This window comes from Mirounga leonina, unplaced genomic scaffold (assembly GCF_011800145.1).
Source record: "Mirounga leonina isolate KUSES-001 unplaced genomic scaffold, KU_Mleo_1.0 Mir_168, whole genome shotgun sequence".
NCBI lineage: Eukaryota > Metazoa > Chordata > Mammalia > Carnivora > Phocidae > Mirounga > Mirounga leonina.
The window spans coordinates 29,180,700-29,201,220 of record NW_023270426.1 but is presented as its reverse complement, the minus strand read 5'-3'; the positions used below and the strand labels follow the sequence as shown (position 1 = coordinate 29,201,220).

Sequence of the window (20,521 nt, the reverse complement as noted above, 5' to 3'; positions counted from 1 at the left end):
TAATCTTAAGTAAGTAACAGTATGGATGGTTGGTGGATGTGGCAAACATTTCAAAAGGTGGTGAAACTCATTTTAGTGGCCACTTGTCTCTATGCCAGATCCTGTTCAAAGTGCTCTACCGTGTTTTAAGACATTTAACCTTACACTCCTCAAGAAGATGCTATGAGAGCTCCCTTTTCCAGAAAAGGAACCGGAGTCACAGAGCAGCTAAGTGATTTGCCCACGGCCATATAGCTGCGAGGTGCCAGGCAGTTAGGTTCTTGAGGCTGTGCTCCCGACCTCCGCGCTAAGCAAGCGGAGAAGGCTTCTGGCCGAGGTCTCTCTGGGCCTTCGGGGTTGTACAGCTGGGAGTTTGCTCTCCAGAGACGAACCCAGCCTGGGGAGCTCCAAGAGGCCGTGGCGGCCATCCGCACAGACCCCCAGCCGTTCCCGTCTGACACGTGATGCCTCTCCTCCCGGCCCTCCCTTTCGGACGTCCTGAGCAGCTGCCAGGGAAAGCAAATGCTCAACGTTGATATGGAACCCTCGATAACACGCTCCCCCTCCAAACCAGCTCCTGAAAACACCAGGCCCGAGGGACAGCTAACCCGGCTTTATTGTTCCATGCTAAAACACACATCAGGCTTCTCAGGCTTACAGCTGGGAATTGTACTCAGTTCTGACGAAGGGGACTTGGGTAATGTCCCCACTTTGACATGATGGGCACCCCCCTCCCCACGTGGAAAGCAGATGGTACTGTGGGCCCTGGTCTCTGGCGTGGGTCTCCTGTGCTGGTGGGAGCTGCAGGTGGACGTGTCCAGCAAGGGGACCCTTGTTTCCCTTGGCTTCTTCTCCTTAGTCTGGCTAGGAAAGAGCAAACTCAACACTTCGTCAGAGCCACAAGCCCAAACAAAACACTGGGTTCCAAAAAGCAGTGGTTCTACCACCAAATCACAGAACAGAAAACAGAATTAGTATGTGAATGGTTCTTTGAAAGCTGATGGTGGAGAGTGGTCCCAAAGCAAGGCAGCTTAGGGCCCTGACTTCTGGTTTCCTCCAGACCATGTCAAGTGCAAGAAAAAAAAGGACCAAAAATACGTGCATTCTTCCCAGGAGAAAAGTGAACCAACACCCAGTATTTAAGTGAGAGACAACAACTCTGGTATTAAACTTCCCATTTCCTCAGACCTGCAAAAAGCTGTCAGTGGCAGAAATCCGAGGGTTTCCCAACAGTGAAGGCATGTTCCATGTATTTTTTTTTTTCACTAGAAAATTTCTTTTGGTTTTCGGAGTTGCAAAGTATAGAACAGATCTCTGATGACTCCGCATGGGCAAACAACATGAACACACAAGCTACACACATTTCAAAGTAATCCATACAGATTATTATAAATTACAAAACCAGAAAACACATAAAACCCCACCAAAGTTCTTGCCTTTACAGTGGAATATACTAAGGAAATAAGCTGCCAGCCTTGGAACTTTCTATTTTTTTGGAACAAAGATATGAAAACTTTGTAATTCCTTAAGTGTCCCCTGCTCTATAAAATGATTTTTTATAAGTTTCTATATTTTATATATCTAAGCTTTATTTATACAATAGTCCATAATGGTTAAGATTTTACACCCTATTTCATAAACATCACTCACATACGTATTACCTCATCAAGATTCTCTTTTGGTCTATTAAAAACACTGTACTTAAAAAAACAAGACACAAGAGTCTATAGGTTCTCTGCTTGCATCTCCATGGAGGAGCGAATTTTTCTCCCCTTCCGTTTTGTCTTTCTGCTTTTTCCCCTAAACAACACCCTCTCCCGAGCCACATGGAATAAGAAGCAACAATTCCAGAGGATGAAATCCAGACTCTGTGGTTAGCAAACTCTTCTAGGGTATTCTAGGGTAAATTTCTGGGCTGACCTCATTCTGACCATTCTAATTCATCCTCACTCGCTTCCCACTCCTTCCACCACTTTTTGGCCCATGACTTTTTGGAATCCCTGGTGGAATTGACAGTCCGGATGAAAACTTTAGGAAACAGGGAGAGTGGGGGTGCCTTTCTTAAGCCTCTGTTTGGCTGGCAACAAATCAGATTCTTCAATGTTTTTAAAAAAATATTTGGTCTCTTGGCTAAGCAGATTCAAAGGAAAAGCTAAATTTCCATGAAACCCTCCACTTGATAAGTCATGGAAAATTCCCAGAGACTTAAAAAACAGCAAGTGTACAAATTAGGAATGATTTCCTGTTGCTGTCAATGGGAGAGGAAGAAGAAAGAAAATGTGAGAAGCAGCAAATGGGAATGAGAGGCCCTTGAACACAAGGCTATAATTAGCTAATGTGGTCTAATGGTTTCTGGGGACTCAAAGATGTTGTGTGTTTACCTCCGCCCCCAATTTATACAACTTGCTTTTGTGTGGGCAGCTTGCCTGTACTTTACCTTTCCAAGCATTATCTATAAAAGTAAAATTCCTTCCAACTCTGATAATTGAATGACTTTTCTCTGGAAAATGAAGTCACCGAAACCTATTTATAGGTGGGCTGTAGGGCCTCATGGTAGTAACAAGTAGATTCCAGAATCTGAAGGCAGGCATCTCTGGATCCTTTGCTACTGGGGCTAAAGAGGAGCCAACCAAACCCGAATTCATCCCAGAGGAAATGGAACCAACATTGAGTCAGAGGAGTTAAGAGAAAAGGGATGACAGACAGTTGGCAACAGCATCACTGACCATGTGTGAGAGGCAGTGTCATCCCTGAATTATCCTTTCTGTGGTCTCTCCATACCTCTTAGCTTCTCACTCACCACCTGGCAGATAAAGCCAATTACTTTGGGGTTGTTGTTGTTTATTATCACTTTCCCCTGGGGTTAACTGAGAGGAAGGTGTGGCTAAAAAGTCCAAGTTACTCATTTAATTAAGAGATGGGTGGTAGTTTGAGTCCTGCATGTGGCAGCTTCACATAGAAGAAAGCATTCCTGTAACCACAAAATATATTCCTTACTCTGCTCAGGGTTTGGCTGATGCTTGCTCCTGCTTACGAGCAGGACTGCATGACAGGTTGAGGTGGTTTCTGTGAAAAATTACAATCCTGAACTTTAAAACAACCAATGTATCCAAATACTGTTGTGTTCTTGTCATTGTCTTTAATAATCAGGGCAGCGTGTGCTTTTAAAAATGAAATTCTCATCGATGTCTTAAGATAGGGGATGGCCCGAGGAGTCTCAGGCTACTTCTGAATTGCATTTATCGGGACTGTGGCTCTCTCTGGTTAACACGGATAATTTAAAATTTGTATTTTAGGGTAGGGGACCTTGCTGGCTTAGTTGGGAGACTGTGCGACTCTTGATCTCAGGGTTGAGTTTGAGCCCCATGCTGGTTGTAAAATTTGTATTTTAGAGTTTTTTAAACCGGGCGTAGAAGATCTTCTAATGACTTGCCCTTTAAAATGACTTGTTTCTGAGCAAAAAGGAATACATGGTTTAAGTGGTTTTGTATCTTTAGACTTCAAATAGCCTCTCTGTAGTTTGTGGTAGCTCTCTTCATGGATTTTTGTTCTGAAATTCTTTATGTACCAAGTCCTCATTTCTTTAATCAGTATATTCTAGCAGAAACCCTCTTGATCAGTGTCGGGGGTGGGGGGAAGATAGCATGGAATCGGATTGGAGAAGAACACAGATGTGGTGGAAAGACTCAGGATGTTTGCTGGGAGTCAGGCGAGGGGGTCAGAGCTAGGGGCCTTGTGGAGAGGCACTGGCCTCTTTGGCTTGACTGTCCAAGAGGAGAATATCATGCCGGCCCCTGCCCACACTGCTCCAAAGGTGAGGTGCACAGACTGGCCAGTCACAGAGCTGGAAGGAATTTGATGTCTAGTCTTTTCATTTGTCAGTTAGGTGCCAAGGTGTGAGAAATTGGCAAGATAAAGTTTGGCTCTGACAAAAGAACAGAATAATACGAGGGGTGGGAGTTTGCTGTAACCTGGAACAGCCTGTGAGTCACGCGCTGCTCCCTCTCCGGCTCACCACCCACAGATGCTCTAGATGAGGACAGATGTGTTCCTTCTCCTCTTGCCCTTCTGCCCCAGAGGCCGGCCTGTTGGTATTCCGGTACCATCCCTGATGTCTGAGGACTATCACATGGTCCACAAACTCCATTGAGCAGTTTCCATCCAAGCAGATGATGCGTTCTCTTCAGTATCCCAGTTGTTGCTAGCTCCTCCTGGGAAGATGACCAAGGCAGGGTCTGCGAAGGTGAAAAAGATTTCAGAATCTATTCTGTGAGTGCACCCTGGAAAGAACTATAGCTCTTTAAAATTATTAAGCCTTTTGGACACATGTCTTTCTTTTCATTTCACAGAAGAGGTGTTCATCCTATCGGGAGGTACACAGCATCTAGTTCCCCACTCCTGGTGATGCTAACTGTGGTCCTTTGGTTAAAGTGGTTTTCTACCGGGCTTCTCTGCTATCAAGTTGCTGTTCTCCTCTTTGTGATTAATAAGTGTCATGACAGGAAATACTCTGAGCTCTTCAAGCTTTCATCCACTAATTTTAATATCTACTGATGATTCTTGCATGAACCAAGTATTAGCCTAGTGGCTGCCAAATGGTAATTTTTAAAAAATTCCATCATTCTTTCTACATTTAGTAGTTGGCACTCTACTATATGGAAAAGCTTTTCCTTATATTTATATAGCATGGACTCAGGGACTTCTATCTGATGTGAAAGATTATTATCTGTTACTGCCAAAAATGAGTAATCTGAGTCTAATGATGGAGAAACATCAGACAAGACCCAATAGAGAGAGATTCTACAAAATAAAAGTCCTATATTCTTCAAAATGTTAAGGCCATAGAAGACAGTGAATCTTGAGGAACTGCTCCAGATTGAAAGAAACTAAAGAGAGATGGTAATTAAATGCATTATGTGATCCTGGATGGGATCCTAGATAAGACATTACATTTTCTTTTTCTGTGAAGGAAAAAGAGTAGACAATAGAAAACATAGCAGGATAATTAAATAAGATCTGTTGACTAGTTAACAGTTCTTTTTCAGTGTTACTATCCTGGTTTTGGTCATTGTATTGTGGTTATGTAAGAGCACATCCTTGTTTAGGGGACACACTGAAATGTTTAGGGATAGATAGGCATTTGATTTTCAACTTATTCTCAAATGGTTCAGAAAAATTATATATATATATAATTTACATTAAATATTTATGTAATATTTAATTAATATATATTATATAAGACCATATATGAGAGAGAAAATCAAAACAAACATGGTAAGATGTTAATATCTAGGGCATCTTGCTTTGAAGGGTATTTAGGCATTCTTTGTACTATTTCAGCAGTATTTTTATAAGTCTGAACTCCTTTCAAAAACAAAAGTTAAAATCCATGAGCCCCCAGAATTCCTCCAAGGCCTCACTCTACTTGGCTGGCCAAACTCAACCTGTATCCCCACTGTCCCCACGTATGTAACCAGTGTCGTCCTTGCCCTGTCCAGCCCACAGGCCCTTTTCTCTCCCTGAGGCTGAGAAGGTTCAGAAGGAAGGGCAGCAACAGCTCGGGCTGCCCCTGTCCAGGTGAGGGCAGGCTGTCTGAACACCCAGCCCGGGGGCTGGCTGTTCTCCATGACTATGCTGCTTGGCTCCTGGCCCTCCTGAGTGCAAGTGAAGTCCCAGCTGATCATGCTGAAGGGGGACAGGAGAATGCCTAAAGACTGATGGGAAACTGGTCTAAAAGCGTTTAGCAAGACTTGCCTTCTGAAGGACTCAGCCCCAGTCTGTCCATGAGCGAGTTCCCATGAAAACCCAGTAAAACCGGAAGTGAGCAGGAGAGGGAGTTGGCCATCTCTTGCCCATTTGCTTTCATCTGGGCCTGATTTCTTTTCTCTCTGAGGACTCCAGCTGATTTAACAGAGCAGTTTTCTCTTTGGGGAAACTTCAATGATGTTCACAGTTTTGTGCTTTGCAGGATGGCGTTGGACCCATCTTGCCAGCAATTTATGGGAAACACTGAGGCTTCCCAAACCCCCACTCTCCAAAGGCAGGGCTCTGATCCATCGCTACAGAGTCAGTCCTGAAGAAGCCTTGAGTTTTCCAGCAGGCAGCTGCATTTGGACTCAAAACTGAGCTTCTTTGAGCTCGCAGGGCCTGCAAATGCAACGCAGCGTTTACTCATTTGCTGACGTGCTCCATTCAGCGCCAACAGCACGGAAGGGCTGTCAGAGTCTCCAGGTGGCTGTTTACATTCAGCAGGAGAAGCAGGCATGAATACGAAGTCTGTGATTACTAGGATGCATTCTGCGACCGCCATGTCAGTAAGTGACATAGGATTTGCAATTATGCTCTCTTCACTGTATACCGCCCAGCGTGGGCAGGAATTTTATCCTGCTGTTCGTGACTTTTAGCCCTTGAAAGGGAAGCCACCTGTGTTGGATATATCCTGCTTCTCTTCCGTGTACCTAAAGCTTGTGCTGGTCCTGGGCACATGTCTTTGGAGATGGGTTAATATCACTTGGGCCCAGAAAATGGCTGCTTTCATCTGCAGATCAGGCCCGGTGTCAGCAGTGGGGAGCGTGTCCTCTGAGACCAAAGGCAAGGTGATTTGAGATAATGGCATCTGGATCTCAAGGAAGTAGTGGTGGTTTGTTTGCTCTTTTAACTACATTTATTGTGATGTAACATTTCTGAGAGCGAGTGCAGGGGCAGGAAAGTAATAAGGAGGTAACTGCCGAGGGGAGGCTGGCTTCCCCATTAATCTGACCTTCCAGGTTGTGCTAAATGATGTAGGAAGAACTTCAACTTGAAGATCGACTGACATTTTAATAGGCACCCAAAAATCCCATCTGTGGTGGGAGGTGTGAATTTATCTATGGCTGGCCGAGCGTAGTCGGGGGAAGCAGCCCTTGTTAGTGCTGGGGCTACTGGCCAGGGGTTTTAGGATTAGGCAGGTAGTAACTCTTTGTTTACTGAGTGCTCAGAAGACAAGTCTATTTGAAGTAGAAAAACCCAATGTCTGCAGGAAGCTTTTATGTTTCATTGTAAATGAGGTGGCAAGCAGTTAGCAGCATAGACTGGAGTCAGATTGCCTGGGTTTATTCCCGAACTCCACCAGTTCCTAGCTGTGTGGCCCTGTGGAAGTTATGTACTTGCTCTAGGTTTTAGCTCCTTTATCCGTAAAACGGGCATAGTAATAGTATTTACTTTGTATGGTTGTGGTGAGACGTTTAAATCAGTAAATATAAGTTAAGCACAAAGAACAGTGTCTGGCATATAGTAGGGGATCTGTAATTGTTGGCGCGACAAAGTATCATGATAAATTAAGAGACCTCTTGAAAGCTGTTTCCTGTGATCCTGCTTCTTGATTATCTCCAAGAATGGAAAACGCTACAGGTGGAGACAGGTCATTAAATGGGCTCATTGTCACACTCACTGCTCCAGTTTCCTTTGCCTTAAAGACCTAAATCTCTGTTCTCTCCGTTGAGTTTTGACAGTTTCACACACTAATCTAAAAATAAGGATAACAACTTTAGGGGCGCCTGCATGGCTCAGATGGTTAAGCGTCTGCCTTCGGCTCAGGTCGAGCCCCATGTCAGGCTCCATGCTCCGTGGGGAGCCTGCTTCTCCCTCTCCCTCTAACTGCTCCCTTTGCTGTGCTCTCTCGTTCTGTCAAATAAATAAATAAAAACTTAAAAAAATATATTAACTTTAGATGGTTGCTGTGTCTTATTCTCCTCATTATATGGATGAGAACATTGAGACTCAGAGAAGTGAAGTGACTTGCCCAAAGTCACACAGTGAGTCACACCCGGGATACAAGTCAAGTGTTTCAGTTCCGTAGCCTGGGCTCTTCCCTGATCTTCCAGAGAAAGACTGGGGCTGGAGGTGGGGAGGAGCAGAGGGAGGAGGCGGGAGGCTCCCAACTAATAGTGTTTTCAGAGTGAGTGAGTGCGCATGGAAATTCAGTGCGGAGATCCTAATGATAATGAAGCAGATGACAGCGCTCACTTCGGCAGCACATATACTAAAAATGAAGCAGATGACAGGCCCTGACTACACAATTCCAAACAACCGTCCTGACTGCTTTTAAAAAATGACAGATTGCTGTTTGCTTGCTGCGCAGTCGTTGCTTAAAGAGCTATGAGGGCCTGTCCCCTTGGAAGGTGTTCGGATCCTACAGGCCTGGAATGCTAGTGCTTAGGCCCAGCCCCTTGTTTTCGAGGTGGGGAACGGGGCTGGAGAAAGGGCAGCCACTTGCCTCTATGCTTGTGGCATCTCTCCTGAGCTCCTCCTGCCTACATGAGGGTCTTTTTTGGCAGGAACAGAGGATGGACCTATTCTTCAGTTGTTGGTTCAACACGTATTTATTGTATGATGAAAAATGTTGGATAAATGAACGAATCTCCTTGACATTTGAGCTTGTTTCTCTTCGCCTTGCCATGTCTGGTTCCTTCTCGGTCTTCAATCTCAGCTCACATCACCTCCTTTAGAGAAACCTTTCCTGGTCACTCTACCTAATGTGGCTCGTCCCCCTTGGCCATTCTTTGTCTGGTTGCTTTGTGTCCTTTGTAACATCTATCACAGAGAAGCTGTCCTGTGTGTGTGTTGACCATTTACTGCCCTTCACGAAGGCAGGAGCTCTCCTTGCACGGTTCACTGCTGCATCCCAGCTCTATGGTATAAAACCCGCACACGCTCGGTGCTCAAGCCATGTTTGTTGGGTAGAAATGAATGGATAAGGGAGTGAGGTGACACTGATGTCTACCCAGGAGGAAAACATTCTGTGACCTTAAATGGGGGTGGGGTGAGAGCTAGGATTTTGGCCTGCAGCCCCTTGGTCATCACGGTGCGTCCAACAGGAGTGGCACTCATCGGCACATGCATTTTCTGAATTACAAAGTGTGCCAGGGACATGTAATTTCTGTTAACTGGCACCAAGGAGGAGGGGTTTTCATCGAAATCCCAGCCAGCTGGAAGCATGTCCATGTCAGACCTATCTGCAAGGCAGAATGGACATGTCATCAACGCCATCCGCCTTCTGAAGCTGCAAGTCCCCAAAGACACCGCACCTGTGCCCTCACCGGCTGGGCCCGGGCGCACAGACAAGCCTATACGTCACACCTCCAACGGGTGAGGAGGGGATGAGGTGGGGGCAATCAGAAGAGGAAAGACTCATGGGCGTTATGGCAGAAGATGCATTGAAAATAACTGTCATATTACCTCAACCCTGGGCTGTTTACCAGCTTATGTGAAAAGTAAAGAGAACAAAAATCCGAGATTTCTAGTCTTACAGAGCCAGCCCTGCTGCTTCCTTACCATGACCTTAGATGAGTGATGTATCCTCTGAGCCTCAGTTGTTTGATTTAATAAATAGGGGATCCTAACACTTAACTCATGGAATTGTTGTGAGGATTCACTGGGAAACATGCATGTGAGTAATCATGATAGTTGACACCACAGATTGATTTATATGTGCTGGGCACCATGCTAATGACTTTACGTCCATTCTCTCATTTCCTCGCCACCACACCACTCCAAGAACAGCGATTACTACCTGCATCTTACAAGCCAGGGGACTAAAGGCTGCGGAGATTCAATGACTTGCCCACAGTGGCACAGGGAGGAAACACAGAGCCTGGATTTGAATTTGGGTTACCTGGCTTGCTGCGCTCTTCCCCGCCCTGTAAGTGACCCCCCGAGGGGTCAGTGCAGTACCTGCATGGAGCACACGTCTAATGAATGGCAGCTAGTAAGAGTCTGTTCTCCTACTTAGTGTTTCTGCTGCTCACCTGCCTTCAAGCCTCTGTCATGCCCGCAGACTCCTCCGACAGCTATCACTTCTAGATTCCTCATGCATGCCAGCAGCTGGCCTCCCCACTCCCTTCATGTTCCCTATGACCCTAGGAAGTGCTGATATATTGTTGTCACTCTTCAGATGAGTCAAGAAAGTCTCAGAGAGGTTAGTTAGCTTGGTCCAAGGTCAGAGAGCCAAGATGACCAGGATCTGAACCCAGGGATTTGTGATTCCAGAGTCCAGGTGCTTTCTCTCCACATGGCAAACAACATTTCTCCATGCTAACATCTTTCAGAACCTGTTTCTCCTCCCTGAAGCCCCCCGACAACTGAAACTCGCCTTCGTTGCTCCCCCCTTCTCATTTCTGTTCGTACAGTAGAGTCTAGTTTTTACTGTACTCTCCAATTTTGAATTGTGCCTCCATATTCATTTATTGGTAGTAAATACCATTTGTCAAACCCTTCGATGTACTCCATACAATGATCAGAGCTGTACACGCATGATTTCATTTAATCCTGCCGACAGCCCAATGAGGTGGAGGTTCTGATACCCATTTTACAGATGGGAAAACAGGTTTAGGGAGGTGTTGTAACTTATCCAAGTTTGTTTAGTCATTTGCCAAAGGAAACATAACTTGGGAGTGACAATGCTGGGACAGAAACCCAGATGACTTGGTTCCAAAACCCATCACCTGAGCTATTATTATTATATTTCTTCTCCAATCTCACAAAGTCCTAGTGGATTGGGAACATAGCTGGTGTAGCTACCCCCAAATCCTTGCTGACCAAAGCTTTAAAATCTAGTCCTTTGATAGAGGTCTCCATGATGAAGAAGCCCTAGGCGCTCAGAATTGCCAGCATCTAAAAACAGCTTAAGCTTAAAAAAGAATTGAGCTCATAAATAGAATGTGCAGAACAGGATATTTGGAAATGTGGTTCTGATATCTAACATTCCCTTCCAACCAGTGTCGCCCCTTCTGACCGACTGCTCTGCTCCTTGTCATGGAAGCTGGTGCTATCTCTCTCGAGCTGTGACTGACATATCCTCTTCATGCAGTAAAGTTTTTTCCAGCTCTCTCCTTGACATAGATGTAAAACATCTCCCCAAAGAACTGGGACTGGGGAAGGGCTAGGAATCAGGGGTAGGTACCACCCTTTGAAGGCGCTATTGATTTGAATTCCTCTTTGGTCCTCCAGGTGGTTTTGCTGCCTCCTTACTTTTAGATGCGAACTTGCTTTTGCTTTCTTTGTGAAGGTCTGCTGACTGCCACTAGCTCTCACAGTCCTCTTGGGTGGTCCAGGGAGTCGCTGTGTTCATGGGGAGGGCATCAGGATGGCTCTGGCCTCCAGGACACATGTGACCTACAGCAAATTCTGACGTCACAAATGCCCTTCATCAAGTCTGTCGGTCATGCTAGCACTGATTCTAATAGCATTAACTGAAGATACACAAAATGGCTTTTGCAAATGCCTTTTGCCTTTCTCCCTGGGTCTTGGCTAGCATCCCTTTTAGTCTTTACCGGGTGGTAGCTCTTGTCCATCCCACAGTGACCCTGTTTGCATAATTAGCTTGCATCTGTGGCTGTGTATTTACCCCTGAAAGCAATCACCTTTGGACTCTGGATAAATACCAGCATGGAACACTGGAAGATGTTCTTGGTCTCGAGCCCTTTTGTTCCCACAGAGAAGACGAAAGTGGAGGGTCATTTTGGAAATCATATTCCCCATCTTCTAGGTCTCTGTTCTGTATCATTTAGAGTGAGGACAGGCAAAACCAGAAATAAACTCATGGAGAGGGAGAGATCTAGGGAATGCACAATGATTATCGTGCTTTGACGTCAATGATCCAGAACCATACTGCAAGCTTCCGTTCTTTTTCAAGTTGCTTGGTTGTGTCTGGCTGCCCTCAGAGCAGGGGTACATTTGCTTTTTGGATATCTCTGTATAGAACACTCTCAGTTACCTTCCTTCCCACCACTACTACTTGATTGCAAGACCCGTATAGTTTTAATCTGGGTGGGCTGGGCCCTCTGAATTAAACCATCCTCTGACCCTGTCCCCACCCGCATCCCTGTGATTTCAGAAGCACATACCCATTTGTGTATCTTCTCCAGCCTCAACCATGTTGTGTATTAATAGTTGCCATTGAACAAAAGGGACGCAGTGATTTAAGATTAAGGTCTGGGCTTAGAGTTCTGGATTCTAGTCCTTGTTGCCTTGGGCCAGTCATTTGACTTCTGAGCCTTAACTGTAATCTCTAAAATAGGATAATGCGATACCTCCTCTCATAGGGTTGGATAGAATTAGATAGCATAATGCATGTAAAGTCCTTGGTACATAGTAGGTGCTCAGTAAATGGTGACAATTATTGCTGGATGATAAGTCAGAGACAATTTTTTTTTTCGTAGTCTCCCTCAAACTAATCACGAAACCTAACATAAGGCATTGAAACATTCTGAATCTCAGTTTCTTGATCTGTAGTCAGGGGACAAGAATAGCTTTTCTCTGCAGACTTCACAAGGTTCTTAGGAGACTTTGTTTCAGCAGCAGCCAGATCTGTTTTGGTTGCAGATTCTGAGGAGCTGCTTCTGGTTTCTGTAGTTGGCTCCCCAGAGGGGCCAGGCAAGGCCCAGAGGAGGGCCACCTGGAAAGCCCTATACTCAAATGGTTCAGGCACAGCCACAACCCATATTTTACCTATTTGGGAGCAGCAAGATCTCTCTAAGCAGCTGTACTGGGAAGAATGAGTATAAAAATCCCTCTAAACTAGAACTTCTTAAAACCAGACATGCTGTACATCAAAATCTCAATTCCCAGCAATGACTCAAAGCCTTAGAATCCCAGTGACAGAGGCCAGATGGGAGTTCAAATATTCGGCGGGGTTTCTATGGCCTCAGGTTTTGATACCTGCTTTGACTAGTTTTACTGAGCAGATCTATGAGCCGCACTGAAAATTTCATATGGTACATGTGCGGAAAACGTGCAAGGGAATGGTAAGCATGGAGTTCAGGATAGCGGTTGTGAGGGAAGTGGGGAGGAGGGGAAGAAGGAATGAGATTGGATGAAGCACACAGCAGGCTTCAATGGACTGGATAATGATTACTTTTTAAAAAGCTAGATGGTAGGTATATGGTTATTTGTTTCATAATATATATATATCCTATATATATATATACCATTTAATTAAAAAAACGGGAGAAAGGCAGAAAGGAGCCCCCAGATCCAGTAAAATTACTAAGAAACACCACTCTGTGAGGCCCATATATATTTTCTCTCTCCTGTCAACCACTGAACCCCCACAGTCTCTCATGGAGCCTGATCCAGAGTGGGTGATGGATAACTGGTGTTGAATGAATGGATGGATGGATGGATGGGTGAATCTGGAATGCTCCCCTATGCCCCCTGCCCCCGTCACCTTTGATCCCACCTCTGTTGCATTCTATTTGTCAAAGTGTAGGTCAATAGGCAGAAGGGCTTCCTGAGAACATTTTGTTTCTGCTCTGGTCTAGGACACAATCCTATGGCCTGGCAAACAGATGGCTTGATCATTTAACATTGTTCTATTTCAAGCAAAATGTCCTTGCAAGGTTTATTCTCAGGGACACCGAGCTGCTGCAAGGATCTTTGGAGTTAACTCCTCTAGTTTGGTCTTGCCTGCCCAGCACATTCCACGAGCCACTGGCATTCACGGCCACCCGAGAGGTTGCTGGAAGTGCTCACACTCACTACGCTCGGCCCAAGGCAGAACTGGGGTCTTTACTGTCCAGACGTAAGCAAGAGGCGCCTGTGGGAGCAGCTGTTGGCCTGGCTTAGCCCAGCTTGCTCAGCCCTTGCTCCCAGCGGAGACGTAATAGGACTCTGCTCTGCTGCCTGCCACAGCCGGTCGCTTCCCACAGAGGCTGTGAGGCTGGTCTGTATGGGCAGAGGTGGGTGAGAGGGTGGGGATCACGCCTGCTCATCTTACCGAGACAAGCGACTTCCATACCTGCTTAACTGATGCCAGAGGAGCTGGGAAGCTAAAGGGCATTGCTTGGACCTGTGAAAACGTTTGCTAAAAAAAGGTGGAGACCAGTGAGCAAGGAACTGCCCACCCTCCAAGTCAGCTCCTTTCCTAAGCCAAGGGCCTGATGGAAGTGATTACCAAGGGCTGGACAGTGGCTGCGAAGAGTGCTGGGCTTGATAGCAGTGCTCGTAATCTCTGAGGGACCTTTTTGGGCCTTATTCTCTATAACAGGGTAATAGTCAAGATTTTTAACCACTATGGTGTAGGCACTAGCCAGTGAGAATGAAGAAGAGCGTTATTGCTGAAGGTCTCAGCTGTCCCGGGCCTGAGCTCTTAGGTTGTTGGAAGCTAGAGTGATGGGGAGAATGTGGAGAAAGGGCCAGGGGGCAGGAGTGGGGAGAGGCCTCGGGGAGCTCCGAGCATCCACTGTTTACCTATCACTACAGGCATTGTTCAATATGTTGGCAACCAGTGTGGCTACAGTCCCGTCCTACTGTACGGTATGAGAAAGGTAGATTTGATTCTTATACATCGGAATCACTTGGGGAGTATGCTGACAACACAGATGCCTAGACCCCACCTCAAAACTGTTGACCCTGTTAGGCCCAGACTAAGCTTACTACACTCGTGAGACCCGAGTGCCTGGATCAGCTGATCAACTTTCAAGGCATCCCTGAAGACTGACTGAAATGACGTTCCGCACACAGACTCCAGGAGAACATGCCTAACTCACATGTAGGTCTGTGAGTGAGCGAAGCAGGGTAGGGGGGACTGTGGCAAACTGAAGAGTGCATGTCCATCTGACTACAGCTTGCCCCTGACCCGGCCCTGCTGGATCGCTGCTGTTCTGGAACGGCAGGCCTGGGGTGGATGGACCTTCCGAAGTTTCACCGGAAGTTGGAAGTCAGTGAGCCTGTATTTACTGGGTCAGTTCTGCATCTCACCAACTCACAGGTGGGGCGCTGCTTTGAGCTCTTGCTGCTCCAGAAGCCCTGTCTATGGGATGGTGGAAGGGAGAGGAGGTGTAGCTGGTCCCACATGAGAGAGGAAGGAGACGAGCCCTAGGTGAGGGTCCTAATGCTGCTTAAGGGGACCATTTCCTCAAGTCTGGCCCTAGCCTGGGCTCCTGGGTGGCTCAGTCGGTTACTTAACCATCTACCTTCGGCTCAGGTCATGATCCCAGGGTCCTGGGATCGAGTCCCACGTCGGGCTCCCTGCTCCGCAGGGAGTGTGCTTCTCCCTCTGCCCCTCCCCCTGCTTGTGCTCTCTCTCAAATAAATAAAATCTTAAAAAAAAAAAAAGTATGGTCCTAGGAGTGTGTTCTCAGCTGGCTGTGCCCCTCCATCACCTCTCAGATGTCCCCCCGACCCCACCCCCAATCAGAGCCTGCCCTCAGCACTTTTCCTAGTGCTCAGATACCAGGGTCTGATCATGAGGTGAAGGGGCACCTTCCTAGTGACTCTGAGTCTTGGCTGAGGGATGGCGCTCTCACAGGATGGGATATTTGTCCTCAGACATGAGGCACTTGGTTCTACTTCGGATCCCTGCAGTGTTCCACAAAGGAGTGGATTCCTCTAAATGTAAGAGAACTTGGCTTGATTACTGCAAGTGCTAAATGCTTCTTTCTCTGCTTGGGATGTCCCTCCCCCACCCCTTTTGCTATCTGACTCCTATTCATCGTTCAGTACTCAGCCTACCCTGTGCTCTGACCTCTATGACGGGGCTATACTCATTTCCTTTTAGCACCACCGCCCCGGCCATGCCCTTGTTTAGGCTTCCTCACCTGCAATTTCAGTGGCCTGCTCCCTTAAAAACATTCAAGTCTGACATGTGTGAGGTGTGTGCTGCATCACTTGATAATACTACGTCAGTTAATCCTCAGGACAGCCCATGGAGACTGGAGCTATTATCATTCCACTATTATCAGTGAGACTGGCTCAGAGAGGTTAAGTAACTTGACCAACGTCATGTGGCTAGCACGTGGTAATGGGGATTTGAACCCAGTCTGCGTGTGGCCGAGCCTGCATCTGCATCCGTGACACTATGTCACATCCCTGCGGCTGGGAGTCAGTGGCCTGGGCTCAAGGTGCCTCTCTTCGTTCACAAAGCACAGGCCCATGTTGGGCTCTGAGGTCAGAGAGCTTGAACTTGGGGTGCGGAGCTGTCAAACCCACTCTGCTACTCTCTCTGGCTGCCCTTTGTGCCTTGGCTTCCCTGGCTCTGTCCTGGGGACAGTTAGAGCTGCCTTAGGAGGTAACGGCAGACATTAAAGGAGAGGATGTGTCTGTTGTCCTCACTGCAGTGCCCAGCACACAGGAACTGTCTGAAACATGGTGGTGGAATAAATGACTGGAGGTGCCCGTGAGTTCAGAAATAACTCTCTCTTGCTCCCTTCAAATCCTCATATGACTGCCCGGAGATGGGGTTTGGTTTGGGAGGGAGTAAGTGTGATGCTGGGCATTGGTGAGGAGTCTGAAATGGGGGTGGCAAGCCTTTCGAATTGTTGACGTTTCTCAGAAAGGTTACCCAATAAAGACAGTGGGCAATTGGAAGAATATTCTGTTTCATGTGGAAGGCAAGGACCGTGTCTCCGTTACTCCTGTCCAACCGCTTGTCAGCCACAGCAGTTAAAAGTTAACTGGATCATCGGGCGCCTGGGTGGCTCAGTCGGTTAAGCGTCTGCCTTCATTTCAGGTCATGTTCCCAGGGTCCTGGGTTCGAGTCCCGCATCAGGCTCCCTGCTTCTCCCTCTGCCTCTCTCTCTCTGTCTCTGTCTCTCATGAATAAATAAATAAAATCTTTAAAAAAAAAAAAAAAGAAAGAAGCAAATATCAAAAAAACCCCACCCTACTTCTTAAAAAAAAAAAAAAAAAAAAAAAAGTTAACTGGATCCACTGCTCCTGAGGCACAGTCTGAATATCTGCTTGGCTGGTCACAACATCTGCCACTCGGGTGTAGAGTAGGATTACCAAACTCATTGCTAAACTCATACAGGGTGTTCTTTTGACAAATACAGGATGCCCCCCTGTCCTTGTGACTTTTTCCCAGTTCTCCACCTGGACAATTATATTCAGCTCAGTGAAGCAAGGAGTTGGTCATCTCACAGAAAACTCTAGAATGTGTTACCATGTTGGCTCTACCAACCCCAAGGTTATGACGCCTGGGCAGTATTCCTTGGCAGGATTATGGTTTTGTTTTCGTTTTATTAATATCTGGAAAAGTATGTGGACAATTCAGTTTTCCAAGTGTGTGTGTATGGGGTATGTAAAAGATAAATGTTTTTAATCCCAGGATTTCAAGAACTGTCCAGGGAAAAGGTCTAATTAGACCTGCCTTGTTTTTTTAATGACACCCAGCCTTAGCGGCAAATGGCATTTATGCACTGAAGAGCCCACCTTCATGAGCGTGCAGTGGATGTTAAATCACCACAGTCAAGTCTAAGGAGGATTAATGGGTTGTCTTACAACACTGCCTCAGCTCTCGGGGGTGCCCCCTCAACCCTGTTTGCAAGGCGCTCGCTTCGGCCCCATCTCGGTGGGGTCGCCTGGTTTTGCAGGCTCCGTCCTTCTGTCCCCAAAGCCGCTCTTCCCCCCCTTTTCCCTTTTCCCTGACACTGTCCCCCACCTCCCCCTGTCTTTGTCTTTCTCTCTCATACCCACCCCCCACCTTCTCTCTACCCTCCCTCTTCTCCTCCTCCTCCCTTCCCTCTCTAACCTTCTAGCCCCGTCTCTGTTCTAGCAGCTGTCCTCCACGAAGTGTCCCCACTCCAGCCTTGGGCTGGTACATTCTCCCTGACCTTGCTGCCTTATACCATGATCCGGTGAAACAGCCAGTCTGCCCCAAATGAGAAGAAATCAGAGAAGGTAAAGAATGTTGTAATGCAAGCGGAATATATATCTAAATTATATTATATAAGCATGCTGTGTTTTCTTGGAGAAGTCAGACTAGAGCCAGGATGAATGAATTATCCATAATTCCATACAGGACCCTATCCACAGCCCTGTGCTTCCTGCCTAAGTATCGTATAGGATTATACATGGGAAAACAGATTCAGAAGTTTAAAGTATGATCATAGCTTTCTCTCTGACCTTCTTGTTTGGACCAAATCCAGTAAGCAGACTCCCTTTGGTTTTAGAGGACTCTCAGAATGATCAGAGTATCCATCTCACACCCTCCCCCAGATTCCCCCTTTGCAGCCAGGATTACGACTCAATGGAGGGAACAACATGGCAGCCACTAGTGGCCAGTGTGCAGAAGTTCTGATGCTTGTTGAGAACACGGTGATGAGGTCAAAGAAACAATGCCAACATTCCCACCACGTGACACCCCTGGCTGAAGCCCCTTTTAGGGCACCATAGAAATTCTACACAGAACACAAGGGATGAGGCTGCACACTCCATGGAGGGTAGGCAAGACTGTCTCCCACTCCTTGGTCTGAGTGGTGGCCTTGCTGCCTCAAGTCGTTATGTTTGCAAGGCCACATGCTTTATCTTCCCAGCCAGGGCAGGACTCCCTGCTCCCACCTTTCCTTTCCCAGAGGTAACATGGGCAGAACAAGGACCCAGGCTCGAGTAGCCAAAGAATGGCAGGACGCCATCAGTGGAGGCAGACTGTATTTAAATGCAATTCACCTCTTTGGGGTCTGGGAAAAGCCACCCGTAGATTCATTTGCTGGGAAACACGGTCTGTGTGGCCGAAGCAGTGGACACCGGGGTCATGGTCTTGCCCAAACTTGACTTCCTTCGAAGGTCTGTCTGCTGTCCGGAATGGCAGCCGCTTCGGTGGGCGAATAGGACGTTCATCTCTGTGGGGGCGGCTTCCGGCTGGGACCCCTTAGGGGTGGCGGGCTGTTCAGGCTTTCCTGAGGTGGGATGGGAGGTGTACTGTTTGGCAGGAGGAGGACTGTAATTCTGAAATCTCACGGTTTTGACTTGCTGCAAGAGAAAGGAGAGCAAAGGGGCCCAGGTGAGGTGGGAGCTGTGCTGGTTTCCCCGGGACTCGACTCGTGCTGTTTCTCAACACTTGGCCCTCCTTAAAATGCCTCATTTCTGTGTTCATTCAGCAAATACTTGTGTCTTATGAGGGTCTGCTCTGCATCGTGCTGTGGTGGTGGAGGTGTCAGATGCTAGGGGAGGTGTGGAGCACTCTCGAGCCGAGGCTGGGATCGGTAGCCACAGAAGGCCTCCTAGAGGGGGAGCTATTTAAATGGAGAACTGAAGAATGACAAATTACGAGGGAGAAATGGGAGGGGCAACCCCTTGAGGAAAGCGCTGAGGCAAGAGGCTAGAGTTCCTTCCAGAAAGTACAAGAGGTTCGCCTTCCCTCTCTCCCCTCCGCCTGCCATTAAGACCTATCTCAGGGCCACCTCTTCTTTAAGGCACCCCCCTGCCGACTCCAGCTTATAAGTTTCATAACAGCCTTATATCCTCAGAGCAGAGTTCTGCTGGCTGAATGTCATCTGCAGAATGTTTGAGAGTTTGATTTAGTGGCCAACACACAAAAATCGGGTAATGGCATTGAAAAATCAGAATTTCATATGTCTCTTAAAAAATCGAAGATCTATTGCGCTGAGGCCTGTGCCCTATTCTGACAACAGCTGCCTGGAGCTGAGTAGCAGGCCCCCCTTTTCACGGGAGGCACGGTCTCCCCTTCTCTCCCTCTTTTTTTTTTTTTTTTAAAGATTTTATTTATTTGAGAGAGAGAGAATGAGAGAGAGAGAACACCTGAGAGGGGATAGGGTCAGAGGACGAAGCAGACTCCCCACCGAGCAGGAAGCCCGATGCGGGACTCGATCCAGGGACTCCAGGATCATGACCTGAGCCGAAGGCAGTCGCTTAACCAACTGAGCCACCCAGGCGCCCTCTCCCTCTTTCTTTCACCTCTCCATGCCTATTCTGTCTCTACCTTGTACCAACAGGTATTTGCTTCAGCACATCCCTGATTTAGGGCTTAATGCTGTTCTGTGCCACTGTTTAGAAATCATTTCTGTTTTCCATGAAATTGGCTCCTAGTGTCCCCCACCGAGAATGCAAGTTTCTTTATACTTTTGACCCTCACCATATCTTGCAGAGGTCTGGGCACTTATTAAATGCTGATAATTTGAGGGCTGTGTTTAACAGCCTGGGGTAAAGGGCAACTGGGGCTTGGAAAACAGAATTATTTGAATACTAAAATTTAGAAAAAGAACTCCCAACATTTATATCAGTCAACACTAACTTTTTCCAAATGCCTTTCCTTACAAGCTGATAGCTTAGCGTGAAGAGCATGAGTTTTTCTATCAGATCTGGATTCTACTCCAGACACTCCCATGTATCAGCTATGTGCCTTTGGGTAATGTACTATAACTCCTTAAGCCTCCATGTCCTCATTTTAGAATGAGGATGACAACAATAATACCTACTACAGAGGGTTACTGTTAGGATTAAATGAGATGAGACATGTCAAGTCCTCAGCACAGTGCCTGCCAGGTTGTTAGCATTCAGTAAATGCCTAACAAAGAGGAGGAAACCACATCATCTTTCCTTCTGGAGTGGAATGGGTAATGGTGCTGGTGTTGATGGTGCTGGTGGTGATGATGGTGATGATAGTGGAGGTGATAGTGGTGGTGATGCTGAGGGTGATGGTCGTGGTGGGGGTGCTGGTGAGGGTGATGGTGGTGGTAGGGGTGGTGGTGGTGGTGCTGAGGGTGGTGGTGGTGCTGAGGGTGATGGTGATGGTGCAGAGAGTGATGGTCATGGTGGAGGATGCTGG

General features: G+C 47.0%; 1 protein-coding gene across 2 annotated transcripts in view; it reads right to left on the bottom strand.

The window, feature by feature from the left end:
- Positions 1 to 1,467: 1,467 nt before the first annotated feature.
- SH3RF2 (SH3 domain containing ring finger 2) overlaps positions 1,468 to 20,521 on the bottom strand; it is a 139,677-nt gene continuing 120,623 nt past the window's right edge. The window contains exons 10-11 of one of the 2 annotated variants that reach the window (XM_035014390.1): positions 18,403 to 18,705; positions 1,468 to 4,214 (exon numbers count right to left, since the gene is read on the bottom strand). In XM_035014390.1, the coding sequence (XP_034870281.1) occupies positions 18,436 to 18,705 (270 nt within the window). In that variant the 3' untranslated portion in view covers positions 1,468 to 4,214; positions 18,403 to 18,435. Of the gene's footprint in view, positions 4,215 to 17,715; positions 18,706 to 20,521 lie in introns of those variants that run through there. The other variant, XM_035014389.1, reaches the window with a different exon arrangement.